Source organism: Pelobates fuscus, chromosome 9, assembly GCF_036172605.1.
Source record: "Pelobates fuscus isolate aPelFus1 chromosome 9, aPelFus1.pri, whole genome shotgun sequence".
Classification (NCBI taxonomy): Eukaryota; Metazoa; Chordata; class Amphibia; order Anura; family Pelobatidae; genus Pelobates; species Pelobates fuscus.
Window position 1 is genome coordinate 25,223,502 of NC_086325.1, and position 16,501 is coordinate 25,240,002.

The 16,501-nt window shown below is 38.1% G+C and overlaps 1 protein-coding gene across 16 annotated transcripts in view; it reads left to right on the forward strand.

The window, feature by feature from the left end:
* Positions 1-16,501, forward strand: part of SYNGAP1 (synaptic Ras GTPase activating protein 1) — a 271,449-nt gene that overhangs the window by 196,026 nt on the left and 58,922 nt on the right. For all 16 annotated transcript variants that reach the window (XM_063431595.1, XM_063431597.1, XM_063431596.1 and 13 more), the window contains one exon: positions 1,544-2,098. In XM_063431595.1, the coding sequence (XP_063287665.1) occupies positions 1,544-2,098 (555 nt within the window). The remainder of the gene's footprint in view (positions 1-1,543; positions 2,099-16,501) is intronic.

Below are 16,501 nucleotides of genomic sequence, written 5' to 3' on the forward strand. Positions count from 1 at the left end.
TAGGAGTCAGTCTCTCTGAAAGATTTCTTAGTAACCGTTTTGTGGCCATAATACAGAACTGGGACATAGATTTGACGCGGGGGCCTCTTCACTAACTTGCTTTACCATGGTTTCGTGGTTTCAAAACTGAGCTCAATTTTGTTGTCTAAAAAAAACAACAACAAGCAAGTAATGGAAGCTGTAATTTCAAGGTAAATGAGCTTGTGTGTTTTAATATTAAAGCCTGAATTACAGTCCAGAGTCTGCAACCGATCAATAACGTTTTCTGGCTTTTATTCCTGTATTGGGCGACCGTTATCTAAGTGATCCACATTTTATTATCCATTTTTCTGTGCACAATACAGAACAATCAAGAATATATTGCCGTTTTAAGATGGGGCCTAAATCATAATGTAATCTTTGATCTCCTGATGTTGAGATCAACAGGACACTATTGTGAGGTTAAAAAAAAAAAAAAAAGAAATTGGCGCCTTTGAGGAATTTTAGATGACATCACAGGTCATAGGTCACAGGCAGCCTAATGCCTAGATATTGCTAATAAGCGGCCTATGTTATTAACCTGTTATGCTCCATACTAGCTGCAGGGCCTGTTTGGTTGAGGTGTTAAAATGCAGGTTTCAGGTATTGTGCACATGGATGTTTGTTGTGTTATGTATTTTGCTATGTTATATGTAGGGATAATTGTGGGAAGAAATATTACAAATAATATTCTGTGAAAATTCTGAAAAAAGTATAATTTTATAAAAAATAATGATTATTAATATGAATATAAATATGGCAATATTAATTATTATAGGACTATGACCACAATATTGATTGAACGAGATCCTGACTATTTTACCTCTGATCCTCAATTCTTGTAGTTTAACTACAGATATTCTAGTTAGTGCGTATTCGTTCTTTAAATGGTCTAACTCATTAACAAGGAATTATTAGCGAGTGTTCCTTCCGCACATCATTTAGTTAGTGAAGGTGTTTATCACATTTTCTTTGCTCTTGTACAAACAAAAAAAGTGTTTTCCAGTCCTTCGAGGTGTTGGAATCACTACGTTTTTGATGGTCTTGTTAAAGTGTCGCTAACTCCTGTTCAACAGGATTATCATCGCAGAAACTAAGTGTCGAATGCTTTCAGAACGTTTTGGAACAGTGTGTTGGGTTTCTGATCACTTCAACATTGTTAATGGATGGCTCATCAGCAACTGGTAACACCTCAGTAGAGATTGGATATAAGATTATGATTTCAGTACTTGTCTTTGAGTGTTCATTAGAACAGCAAGGTTCCTCTTCCAGGATTTCCTGGATTAGCATTACATTTTTTCCATGTTGTTGGCCTATTTTTGGCTATCCTTATCTAGCTGTGCACTTTCATTGGCTGTATCATGCAGAGCTCTGGTTGGTACATGAATATATAGATCTACACTGTGATGTATTGTATAGAGTGATTTGTAATATATATGATGTTTTGCACAAATAATTTCAGTCAATCAATCGAACATCTCCTTTCTCTGTCTGTCCATTTACACTTTACCTTGGTTCTCCTTAGGATAACAGCCGACGGGTGGATAATGTCCTTAAGCTGTGGATCATCGAAGCTCGTGACCTTCCCCCCAAAAAGCGCTATTACTGCGAGCTGTGTTTGGATGACATTTTGTATGCCCGTACCACCAGCAAGGCCCGGGGGGAGACCGTGTTTTGGGGAGAGCACTTTGAGTTTAATAACCTGCCAGCTGTTCGGAACCTACGTCTACACCTCTACAAGGACACGGACAAGAAACGGCGCAAAGAGAAGAGCAATTATGTGGGCATGGTGAATGTGCCCATTGCAAGCATCAGCGGACGCCACTTTGTGGAGCAGTGGTACCCGGTCTCCCAACCAACCTCGTACAAGGGCAAGAATAGCTGTCCCTCCATACGCCTAAAATCCCGATACCAAACTATGAGCATCCTCCCCATGGAGCTGTACAAGGAGTTTGCGGAGTATGTCACCAACAACTACCGGATGTTGTGTGCTGTGCTGGAGCCGGTGCTAAGTGTAAAGAGTAAAGAGGAGGTGGCCTGTGCACTGGTGCATATATTACAAAGCACGGGGAAGGCCAAGGTACCGTATGTATAACTTGTATGTATGTCTTTATATAATGCAGTGGCCATGAGTAGAATAATAAAGGGTCAAACAAGGATAAACTAGAGTGTTTACCCCAGCTTCTGCACACTACAATTCCTTTTATAAAGGGCATTGCAGTCTATAGCAGATGACTTTCCAGAGGTTGTTTGTAGTCAGATCAGTGATTGGTAAACTTTGAAATTGCAATTGTTCTGGACTTTCATTCCCATGATCTTCAGCCAGCTGTTTTGCACAATGTACATCATGAGAAATGCAGTCCACAGCAACCTCCATTCATTGTGCAACTTGTCATTAATTTGTTTTTCACACTAGCCATTTGGTGTGATGTATAAACATCACGTCTGAATTTTTTTAAAATTATTTATTTTTCTTAGTGCATAGAGTAACATGTTTGCTTGTGATGCCACGACAGCATGACAAACATATAGCAAAATCACAGGTAAATACAAATGAAGAACTGTGTCGTGACAAATGAAGAACTGCACATGTTTATGGTTTAAGTAAACAGGCTGAAACATAAGTCTGGGCTTAGGACCTGAGAGACTACAGGAGGAAATATATACATACTAGCATATGATAAACAAGCTTGATGAATTGTGGAAGATACTGACATTCTGTCTAGGCATAGACTTATATTTTTCTAGTGCAGGCTAACTAAAGGTCCAAGCTTAGCTCCTGAGTGGGTGCAAAGGTAAGAGAAAACGGTGCTAGCAATCAAGGGTATCAACTATATGGTAGTTGGTTTTAAGGCTAAACAAAGTGAGTCGACATGTTAGAGGCGGATAGCCAGCTATGTGTAAGGTACATCATGCTATGGCGATTCCCCAGGGGGTACCCTCTATAAAGGAAGGTAGTGGGACAAAAACATTCACCCTATACCACGTTTCGTTCGAGTAATGTCCCCATCTGTACTGAACCGTACTGGGTTTTGAGTCCCAGGTTTGAGGCTATGCTTGTCGGTTGTCAGGAACTCGAGTTTCCATGGCTGGTAAGGTTTGATGCAGGGTTGAGGTCTGCTCTTTGGTGGTTTCCACCTCCGTGCTGTAGATAGCTTTGATGGGCTCTGCTGCTTGCGAGCCGTCCATGTTAGAGCCTTCGTCTTGCGTGCGTGCTTCTGCGCTTTCTGGCGCTTGTGTGAGGTATTGTAGAGGTTGGCGGTTGGCCAGGAGCTGACCGGTGGCGCCCTCACGCTCCGGGCTTGTAGCGGGGCCAGCATCCTGTGGCCACGGACTCGGGGACTTTTGAAGGCCGGGTCCTTCCCTTTCGGGACTGGTCTGGAGACCCTGGTGTTGGTGGCATGTCATCGTCGGCAGGTGGGTCTCCGCCTGCGTGGTCGATGCTTCGGGGTTACTCCCCTGGTGGCCCTCGGCTCGGATGGGCTAGTATGGAGATACTTGGGCTGATTTTTCATGGCTTTGCCCGAAGGCAGCCTGGTCCCACTCCGGTCTATGTCGCCTTGTTGGACCTCCGTGCGTCCGTTCTCCAGCAGCTTTGATTGCTCTGCCTCGTGCCGGGCCGTTATCCGTTCCCAGAAGGCCTCAAACAGCTCGTCCAGACGGGTAGTGAGAGAGTCCTTTGTGTTGGGGCTTTGTTGTGATGGCCCAGAATTTCCATGAGACTGCTTGTCCGCCATTTTGATGTGGTGGGCTGCCTGCAAGTTTAGTGCGTGGATGGGGCTGATGTTCGCTTTTAGGGTCCGCTGAGGCTTGCCAGTCGTAGATAGTTTGATAAATACATAGATAGATAGTTTGACAGATACATAGATAGATAGTTTGACAGATACATAGATAGATAGTTTGACAGATACATAGATAGATAGTTTGACAGATTCATAGATAGATCGTTTGACAGATACATAGATAGATAGTTTGATAGATACATAGATAGATAGTTTGATAAATACATAGATAGTTTGATAAATACATAGATAGTTTGATAAATACATAGATAGATAGTCTGACAGATACATAGATAGATAGTCTGACAGATACATAGATAGATAGTCTGACAGATACATAGATAGATAGTTTGATAGATACATAGATAGATAGTTTGACAGATACATAGATAGATAGTTTGACAGATACATAGATAGATAGTTTGATAAATACATAGATAGATAGTTTGACAGATACATAGATAGTTTGATAGATACATAGATAGATAGTTTGATAGATACATAGATAGTTTGACGGATACATAGATAGATAGTCTGATAGATTCATAGATAGATAGTCTGATAGATACATAGATAGATAGTCTGATAGATACATAGATAGATAGTCTGATAGATACATAGATAGATAGTCTGATAGATACATAGATAGATAGTCTGATAGATACATAGATAGATAGTTTGATAAATACATAGATAGTTTGACAGATACATAGATAGATAGTTTGATAAATACATAGATAGATAGTTTGATAGATACATAGATAGATAGTTTGATAGATACATAGATAGATAGATAGATACATAGATAGTCTGACAGATACATAGATAGATAGTCTGACAGATACATAGATAGATAGTCTGACAGATACATAGATAGATAGTCTGACAGATACATAGATAGATAGTCTGACAGATACATAGATAGATAGTCTGACAGATACATAGATAGATAGTCTGATAGATACATAGATAGATAGTCTGACAGATACATAGATAGATAGTCTGATAGATACATAGATAGATAGTATGATAGATACATAGATAGATAGTTTGATAAATACATAGATAGTCTGATAGATACATAGATAGTTTGACAGATACATAGATAGTTTGATAGATACATAGATAGTCTGATAGATACATAGATAGTTTGACAGATAGATACATAGATAGTTTGACAGATACATAGATAGTTTGATAGATACATAGATAGTCTGATAGATACATAGATAGTTTGATAGATAGATAGTTTGATAGATACATAGATAGATAGTTTGACAGATACATAGATAGATAGTTTGATAGATACATAGATAGATAGTTTGATAGATACATAGATAGTTTGATAGATACATAGATAGATAGTTTGATAGATACATAGATAGATAGTTTGACAGATACATAGATAGATAGTTTGACAGATACATAGATAGATAGTTTGATAGATACATAGATAGATAGTTTGATAGATACATAGATAGATAGATAGTTTGATAGATTCATAGATAGATCGTTTGACAGATACATAGATAGATAGTTTGATAGATACATAGATAGATAGTTTGATAGATACATAGATAGATAGTTTGATAGATACATAGATAGATAGTCTGACAGATACATAGATAGATAGTTTGACAGATACATAGATAGATAGTTTGATAGATTCATAGATAGATCGTTTGACAGATACATAGATAGATAGTTTGAAAGATACATAGATAGATAGTTTGATAGATACATAGATACATAGATAGATAGTTTGATAGATACATAGATAGATAGTTTGATAGATTCATAGATAGATCGTTTGACAGATACATAGATAGATAGTTTGATAGATACATAGATAGATAGATCGTTTGACAGATACATAGATAGATAGTTTGATAGATACATAGATAGATAGTTTGATAGATACATAGATAGATAGTTTGATAGATACATAGATAGATAGTTTGACAGATACATAGATAGATAGTTTGACAGATACATAGATAGATAGTTTGACAGATACATAGATAGATAGTTTGATAGATTCATAGATAGATCGTTTGACAGATACATAGATAGATAGTTTGATAGATACATAGATAGATAGTTTGATAGATACATAGATACATAGATAGATAGTTTGATAGATACATAGATAGATAGTTTGACAGATACATAGATAGATAGTTTGATAGATACATAGATAGATAGTTTGATAGATACATAGATAGTTTGATAGATACATAGATAGATAGTTTGATAGATACATAGATAGATAGTTTGATAGATACATAGATAGATAGTTTGACAGATACATAGATAGATAGTTTGACAGATACATAGATAGATAGTTTGATAGATACATAGATAGATAGTTTGATAGATACATAGATAGATAGATAGTTTGATAGATTCATAGATAGATCGTTTGACAGATACATAGATAGATAGTTTGATAGATACATAGATAGATAGTTTGATAGATACATAGATAGATAGTCTGACAGATACATAGATAGATAGTTTGACAGATACATAGATAGATAGTTTGATAGATTCATAGATAGATCGTTTGACAGATACATAGATAGATAGTTTGATAGATACATAGATAGATAGTTTGATAGATACATAGATAGATAGTCTGACAGATACATAGATAGATAGTTTGACAGATACATAGATAGATAGTTTGATAGATTCATAGATAGATCGTTTGACAGATACATAGATAGATAGTTTGATAGATACATAGATAGATAGTTTGATAGATACATAGATAGATAGTTTGATAGATACATAGATAGATAGTTTGACAGATACATAGATAGATAGTTTGACAGATACATAGATAGATAGTTTGATAGATACATAGATAGATAGTTTGATAGATACATAGATAGATAGATAGTTTGATAGATTCATAGATAGATCGTTTGACAGATACATAGATAGATCGTTTGACAGATACATAGATAGATAGTTTGATAGATACATAGATAGATAGTTTGATAGATACATAGATAGATAGTCTGACAGATACATAGATAGATAGTTTGACAGATACATAGATAGATAGTTTGATAGATTCATAGATAGATCGTTTGACAGATACATAGATAGATAGTTTGATAGATACATAGATAGATAGTTTGATAGATACATAGATACATAGATAGATAGTTTGATAGATACATAGATAGATAGTTTGACAGATACATAGATAGATAGTTTGATAGATACATAGATAGATAGTTTGATAGATACATAGATAGTTTGATAGATACATAGATAGATAGTTTGATAGATACATAGATAGATAGTTTGATAGATACATAGATAGATAGTTTGATAGATACATAGATAGATAGTTTGACAGATACATAGATAGATAGTTTGACAGATACATAGATAGATAGTTTGATAGATACATAGATAGATAGTTTGATAGATACATAGATAGATAGATAGTTTGATAGATTCATAGATAGATCGTTTGACAGATACATAGATAGATAGTTTGATAGATACATAGATAGATAGTTTGATAGATACATAGATAGATAGTCTGACAGATACATAGATAGATAGTTTGACAGATACATAGATAGATAGTTTGATAGATTCATAGATAGATCGTTTGACAGATACATAGATAGATAGTTTGATAGATACATAGATAGATAGTTTGATAGATACATAGATAGATAGTTTGACAGATACATAGATAGATAGTTTGATAGATACATAGATAGATAGTTTGATAGATACATAGATAGTTTGATAGATACATAGATAGATAGTTTGATAGATACATAGATAGATAGTTTGACAGATACATAGATAGATAGTTTGATAGATACATAGATAGATAGTTTGACAGATACATAGATAGATAGTTTGATAGATACATAGATAGATAGTTTGATAGATACATAGATAGATAGTTTGATAGATACATAGATAGATAGTTTGATAGATACATAGATAGATAGTTTGATAGATAGATAGATAGTTTGATAGATACATAGATAGATAGTTTGACAGATACATAGATAGATAGTTTGATAGATACATAGATAGATAGTTTGATAGATACATAGATAGATAGTTTGATAGATACATAGATAGATAGTCTGATAGATACATAGATAGATAGTCTGATAGATACATAGATAGATAGTTTGATAGATTCATAGATAGATCGTTTGACAGATACATAGATAGATAGTTTGATAGATACATAGATAGATAGATCGTTTGACAGATACATAGATAGATAGTTTGATAGATACATAGATAGATAGTCTGATAGATACATAGATAGATAGTCTGATAGATACATAGATAGATAGTCTGATAGATACATAGATAGATAGTTTGATAGATACATAGATAGATAGTTTGATAGATACATAGATAGATAGTCTGATAGATACATAGATAGATAGTTTGATAGATAGATACATAAATACTTTGAAGGTATAAAAGCATTAATCCAGCTCACAGTTTCCTTATTTGAATAATGATTATTAAAGGAAAGAACCTATTTGATACCAAGCCGGTGGGCCTTTTGTGTTGTAATTCAGCATGTGTTGTCCTGCCATGTGATCTCCAAATATTGGACTTTTTCCTTTTCATGCGACCTGCAAAGGAAATAGAACTATTTGTTAATTGTTTGCTCCATTCAATTATTTAGAAATGATTGACAGGCTTCACAACATTTTGCAGAACAAGCAATATTCCATAGCACGACTGGGCTCTGAGTGAACTAATGAATGGGTGCTGTTGCAGGATGAATACAAATGTTATTTTTAGCATATGGCAAGATCAGGTTTATTTATCAGTATAATCAAGGATGTGTACGTGAGAGTAAAGCTAGGAGCGTAACTGTCCTCTCCGCACTGTTTTATAATAGAATGACCCTTTCATCAAGTTTTGAGAATTAAATAGAAATAGAAAAAGAAAAGGTCATCCGTACCTTTTGTAAGAGCCAGCATAGCATATTTAGGACATAATCTGATATTTTTAGTACCTAGAGAAGAGTTCTATTTAGAATTTTTAAAAAACCTATGAGCCTGCAGTGAGATTTGTGGGGAGTTTAAGAACTCCAGTGATTTACTAACCCTGCACTAGTTTAGGGTGGTGGCAGACATGTTCGGGTTTAAGGTCTGGATAGACGTATTTAGGAGCCATTCTGTTTTTATTGTAGCCAGGGAAGAATTGCAATCAAACAACTCTGCACACAGTTTTATTTACTTATTTATTACTATTTCTGCATATATTTTAATGCAACTTCTCTCTAATGTATTAAAAGTACAAATTGGTCAAATCCTGGAATTGACCGTTTTAAATGGAAACTATCACCTTTCTTAGAAACATTGAATGTGACGGCCCATCTAGTCTGTCCTACTTTCATTAGTCCCTGGCCTTATTCTTCTGGTGATAGTTCACCTTTTACTCCTCCCAGTAAGTGATCTTAAATTATAGTAAAGGAGTTTAAGCATGCGTGGGATAGGCATAAGGCTATCCTAATTATAAGATAAGGCCAGGGACTAATGAAAGTATTTAGAAAACTGGGCAGACTAGATGGGCCGAATGGTTCTTATCTGCCGTCACATTCTATGTTTCTATATTTCTGGGATGAAATGAGCAGACAGGTAATTGTATCTGCTGCCTTTTGGGGTGACTGTTGCTGTTAAAATCCCAAGATGCCCAGCGTGCACTAATATCACCTAGTTAGCTTTTTGAATGTGCCATTACCCCTGAACTGACAGTTCCGCTATAAAGATGGAAAGAGAAGGTCCTGTGAAAAATACACAGAGGTAGGCATTAAAATAGTATCGTCATTCCACCCTCCATAAAGATAAAATCAAATGCTCATAAAGACTGAGTTGGAATTCCACTGAAATTGCTACGAAGTCAAAACATATCATAAGACAAAGTCTTATAAGTACTGCTTGTCTTATGTTTTTTTAATACACGTGACAACTTTGACTAAAGGTGGAGCTACCACTGTCAAACTTTGCCAAACCCTCACCCGTCAATAGTGACAGTTGAATGGAAAAAGTCGCTGTCTAAAAAGGGTCATGTGGTTTTGTAATCATCCGACATCAGTGTTGCTCTGTTGCGCATGCTCGAGAGAACAGAGGTGACGTGGGCTCCGGGAAGTGCTGGCAGGACAACCATGGCAGCCGCTGTAACGGACAGATCCAAATACGTAAAACTCACCTTCATATGCACACACCGGCCACTGCACTACAAGCAGCGATGTCACCGCCTGGGGTATTTGCAAAAATATATGAAAATCAAACAAGGTGACATGCGTATGTTTCCGTAATGTGGATATGGTGCATTGTAGCTGAAGTATGAATTAAATCTTGGTGTGTTTGGATGTCTGGTAATTCAGTATGTGTGTGATATATGGCCGTGGTATGCTTAACTAATGCAGAATGCGTGACATATAGATGCTGCACGGGTGCATTATGGGTGCTGTGTTGTTGGTATAGGTGAGAGTTAGGAATGTGCCCAGGTACACCATAACGCAGGGTCTTATTGACCTCACTGCGCCGGTTTCAATCTTTAAATAAACTTTTCTGTGAGTTGCTATGTTTTTGAAGAGACAAATTATAACGTGTTATCACTGTAGTAAAACTGTATGTTTTACTTATTTTTTTATTTTTAAATCAGTATTTTTAAGTAAAGGCTCAGATGGTAATTTTCTCTTGGTACAAACTCTAATCTGGTGTGCTGTGTCTGCCTCTGGTTGTTAGTGGGTACAGAATGTATGATGTGCAGTTGTGTATATCTGGACGGTCATTGTTATAGGAATTTTCTGTTTATTAATGTATTTGTGTTATAGAAGTGTTTTTTAATTAATTACTGTGTGTTGTATGGATTCTGTTTTAGACTGTTGAATGTGGTATATGGCTGCTGTTTTTATTGGTGAAGGTGTGTTTTGTGGGTGCTGTTTTGTTTAATGAATGTGTGCAGTTTTTTTGATTGATTGATGAATGTGTGTTATATGGGTGCTGTTTTTTCATTGAGGTATGTTTTATGCGTTCTGTTTTGAATGATGACTGTGTTATATGGGTGCTGTTTGCATTGGTGACTGTTATATGGGTGCTGTTTGCATTGGTGACAGTGTTAGATTGGTGCTTGTGTTATATGGGTGCTGTTTGGATTGGTGACTGTGTTATATGGGTGCTGTTTGGATTGGTGACTGTGTTATATGGGTGCTGTTTGGATTGGTGACTGTGTTATATGGGTGCTGTTTGCATTGGCGACTGTTATATGGGTGCTGTTTGCATTGGTGACTGTTATATGGGTGCTGTTTGGATTGGTGACTTTGTTATATGGGTGCTGTTTGCATTGGTGACTGTGTTATATGGGTGCTGTTTGGATTGGTGACTGTGTTATATGGGTGCTGTTTGGATTGGTGACTGTGTTATATGGGTGCTGTTTGGATCGGTGACTGTGTTATATGGGTGCTGTTTGCATTGGTTAGTGTGTTATATGGGTGCTGTTTGGATTGGTGACTGTGTTATATGGGTGCTGTTTGCATTGGTGACTGTTAGATTGGTGCTGTTTGGATTGGTGATTGTGTTATATGGGTGCTGTTTGGATTGGTGACTGTGTTATATGGGTGCTGTTTGCATTGGTGACTGTGTTATATGGGTGCTGTTTGCATTGGTGACTGTTATATGGGTGCTGTTTGGATTGGTGACTTTTATATGGGTGCTGTTTGCATTGGTGACTGTTATATGGGTGCTGTTTGCATTGGTGACGGTTTGATATGGGTGCTGTTTGGATTGGTGACTGTTATATGGGTGCTGTTTGCATTGGTGACCGTTTTATATGGGTGCTGTTTGGATTGGTGACTGTGTTATATGGGTGCTGTTTGGATTGGTGACAGTGTTAAATGGGTGCTATTTGGATTGGTGACTGTTTTATATGGGTGCTGTTTGGATTGGTGACTGTGTTATATGGGTGCTGTTTGCATTGGTGACTGTGTTATATGGGTGCTGTTTGGAATGATGACTGTTATATGGGTGCTGTTTGGATTGGTGACTGTGTTATATGGGTGCTGTTTGCATTGGTGACTGTGTTATATGGGTGCTGTTTGGATTGGGGACAGTATTAGATTGGTGCTGTTTGGATTGGTGATTGTGTTATATGGGTGCTGTTTGGATTGGTGACTGTTACATGGGTGCTGTTTGCATTGGTGACGGTTTTATATGGGTGCTGTTTGGATTGGTGACTGTGTTATATGGGTGCTGTTTGCATTGGTGACTGTTATATGGCTGCTGTTTGCATTGGTTACTGTGTTATATGGGTACTGTCTGGATTGGTGACAGTGTTAAATGGGTGCTATTTGGATTGGTGACTGTTTTATATGGGTGCTGTTTGGATTGGTGACTGTGTTATATGGGTGCTGTGTGGATTGGTGACTGTGTTATATGGGTGCTGTTTGGATTGGTGACTGTGTTATATGAGTGCTGTGTGGATTGGTGACTGTGTTATATGGGTGCTGTTTGGATTGGTGACTGTGTTATATGAGTGCTGTGTGGATTGGTGACTGTGTTATATGGGTGCTGTTTGGATGGGTGACTGTGTTATATGGGTGTTGTTTGGATTGGTGACTTTGTTATATGGGTGCTGTTTGGATTGGTGACTGTGTTATATGAGTGCTGTGTGGATTGGTGACTGTTTTATATGGGTGCTGTTTGGATTGGTGACTGTGTTATATGGGTGCTATTTGGATTGGTGACTGTGTTATATGGGTGCTGTGTGGATTGGTGACTGTGTTATATGGGTGCTATTTGGATTGGTGACTGTGTTATATGGGTGTTGTTTGGATTGGTGACTGTGTTATATGAGTGCTGTGTGGATTGGTGACTGTTTTATATGGGTGCTGTGTGGATTGGTGACTGTGTTATATGGGTGCTATTTGGATTGGTGACTGTTATATGGAAGCTGTTTGGATTGGTGACTGTGTTATATGGGTGTTGTTTGGATTGGTGACTGTGTTATATGAGTGCTGTGTGGATTGGTGACTGTTTTATATGGGTGCTGTGTGGATTGGTGACTGTGTTATATGGGTGCTATTTGGATTGGTGACTGTGTTATATGAGTGCTGTTTGGATTGGTGACTGTGTTATATGGGTGCTGTTTGGATTGGTGACTGTGTTATATGAGTGCTGTGTGGATTGGTGACTGTTTTATATGGGTGCTGTGTGGATTGGTGACTGTGTTATATGGGTGCTATTTGGATTGGTGACTGTGTTATATGGGTGCTGTGTGGATTGGTGACTGTGTTATATGGGTGCTATTTGGATTGGTGACTGTGTTATATGGGTGTTGTTTGGATTGGTGACTGTGTTATATGAGTGCTGTGTGGATTGGTGACTGTTTTATATGGGTGCTGTGTGGATTGGTGACTGTGTTATATGGGTGCTATTTGGATTGGTGACTGTTATATGGAAGCTGTTTGGATTGGTGACTGTGTTATATGGGTGTTGTTTGGATTGGTGACTGTGTTATATGAGTGCTGTGTGGATTGGTGACTGTTTTATATGGGTGCTGTGTGGATTGGTGACTGTGTTATATGGGTGCTATTTGGATTGGTGACTGTGTTATATGAGTGCTGTTTGGATTGGTGACTGTGTTATATGGGTGCTGTTTGGATTGGTGACTGTGTTATATGGGTGCTGTGTGGATTGGTGACTGTGTTATATGGGTGCTGTTTGGATTGGTGACTGTGTTATATGGGTGTTGTTTGGATTGGTGACTTTGTTATATGGGTGCTGTTTGGATTGGTGACTGTGTTATATGGGTGCTATTTGGATTGGTGACTGTGTTATATGGGTGCTGTTTGGATTGGTGACTGTTATATGAGTGCTGTGTGGATTGGTGACTGTTTTATATGGGTGCTGTTTGGATGGGTGACTGTTATATGGGTGCTATTTGGATTGGTGACTGTGTTATATGGGTGCTATTTGGATTGGTGACTGTGTTGTATGGGTGCTGTGTGGATTGGTGACTGTGTTATATGGGTGCTGTGTGGATTGGTGACTGTTATATGGGTGCTATTTGGATTGGTGACTGTGTTATATGGGTGCTGTGTGGATTGGTGACTGTGTTATATGGGTGCTATTTGCATTGGTGACTGTTATATGGGTGCTATTTGGATTGGTGACTGTGTTATATGGGTGCTATTTGGATTGGTGACTGTGTTATATGGGTGTTGTTTGGATTGGTGACTGTGTTATATGAGTGCTGTGTGGATTGGTGACTGTTTTATATGGGTGCTGTGTGGATTGGTGACTGTGTTATATGGGTGCTATTTGGATTGGTGACTGTGTTATATGGGTGCTGTTTGGATTGGTGACTGTGTTATATGGGTGCTGTTTGGATTGGTGACTGTTATATGGGTGCTGTTTGGATTGGTGACTGTTATATGGGTGCTGTTTGGATTGGTGACTGTTATATGGGTGTTGTTTGGATTGGTGACTGTGTTATATGAGTGCTGTTTGGATTGGTGACTGTTATATGAGTGCTGTGTGGATTGGTGACTGTTTTATATGGGTGCTGTGTGGATTGGTGACTGTGTTATATGGGTGCTATTTGGATTGGTGACTGTGTTATATGGGTGCTGTTTGGATTGGTGACTGTGTTATATGAGTGCTGTTTGGATTGGTGACTGTGTTATATGGGTGCTGTTTGGATTGGTGACTGTGTTATATGAGTGCTGTGTGGATTGGTGACTGTGTTATATGGGTGCTGTTTGGATGGGTGACTGTGTTATATGGGTGTTGTTTGGATTGGTGACTTTGTTATATGGGTGCTGTTTGGATTGGTGACTGTTATATGGGTGCTGTTTGGATTGGTGACTGTGTTATATGAGTGCTGTGTGGATTGGTGACTGTTTTATATGGGTGCTGTTTGGATGGGTGACTGTTATATGGGTGCTATTTGGATTGGTGACTGTGTTATATGGGTGCTATTTGGATTGGTGACTGTGTTATATGGGTGCTATTTGGATTGGTGACTTTGTTATATGGGTGCTGTTTGGATTGGTGACTGTGTTATATGGGTGCTGTTTGCATTGGCGACTGTGTTATATGGGTGCTGTTTGCATTGGTGACTGTGTTATATGGGTGCTGTTTGGATTGGTGACTTTGTTATATGGGTGCTGTTTGCATTGGTGACTGTGTTATATGGGTGCTGTTTGGATTGGTGACTGTGTTATATGGGTGCTGTTTGGATTGGTGACTGTGTTATATGGGTGCTGTTTGGATCGGTGACTGTGTTATATGGGTGCTGTTTGCATTGGTTAGTGTGTTATATGGGTGCTGTTTGGATTGGTGACTGTGTTATATGGGTGCTGTTTGCATTGGTGACAGTGTTAGATTGGTGCTGTTTGGATTGGTGATTGTGTTATATGGGTGCTGTTTGGATTGGTGACTGTGTTATATGGGTGCTGTTTGCATTGGTGACTGTGTTATATGGGTGCTGTTTGGATTGGTGACTTTTATATGGGTGCTGTTTGCATTGGTGACTGTTATATGGGTGCTGTTTGCATTGGTGACGGTTTTATATGGGTGCTGTTTGGATTGGTGACTGTTATATGGGTGCTGTTTGGATTGGTGACCGTTTTATATGGGTGCTGTTTGGATTGGTGACTGTGTTATATGGGTGCTGTTTGGATTGGTGACAGTGTTAAATTGGTGCTATTTGGATTGGTGACTGTTTTATATGGGTGCTGTTTGGATTGGTGACTGTGTTATATGGGTGCTGTTTGCATTGGTGACTGTGTTATATGGGTGCTGTTTGGATTGGTGACAGTATTAGATTGGTGCTGTTTGGATTGGTGATTGTGTTATATGGGTGCTGTTTGGATTGGTAACTGTTATATGGGTGCTGTTTGCATTGGTGACGGTTTTATATGGGTGCTGTTTGGATTGGTGACTGTGTTATATGGGTGCTGTTTGCATTGGTGACTGTTATATGGCTGCTGTTTGCATTGGTTACTGTGTTATATGGGTACTGTCTGGATTGGTGACAGTGTTAAATGGGTGCTATTTGGATTGGTGACTGTTTTATATGGGTGCTGTTTGGATTGGTGACTGTGTTATATGGGTGCTGTGTGGATTGGTGACTGTGTTATATGGGTGCTGTTTGGATTGGTGACTGTGTTATATGAGTGCTGTATGGATTGGTGACTGTGTTATATGGGTGCTGTTTGGATTGGTGACTGTGTTATATGAGTGCTGTGTGGATTGGTGACTGTTATATGGGTGCTGTTTGGATGGGTGACTGTGTTATATGTGTGTTGTTTGGATTGGTGACTGTGTTATATGAGTGCTGTGTGGATTGGTGACTGTTTTATATGGGTGCTGTTTGGATTGGTGACTGTGTTATATGGGTGCTATTTGGATTGGTGACTGTGTTATATGGGTGCTGTGTGGATTGGTGACTTTGTTATATGGGTGCTGTTTGGATTGGTGACTGTGTTAAATGGGTGCTATTTGGATTGGTGACTGTGTTATATGGGTGCTGTGTGGATTGGTGACTGTGTTATATGGGTGCTATTTGGATTGGTGACTGTGTTACATGGGTGTTGTTTGGATTGGTGACTGTGTTATATGAGTGCTGTGTGGATTGGTGACTGTTTTATATGGGTGCTGTGTGGATTGGTGACTGTG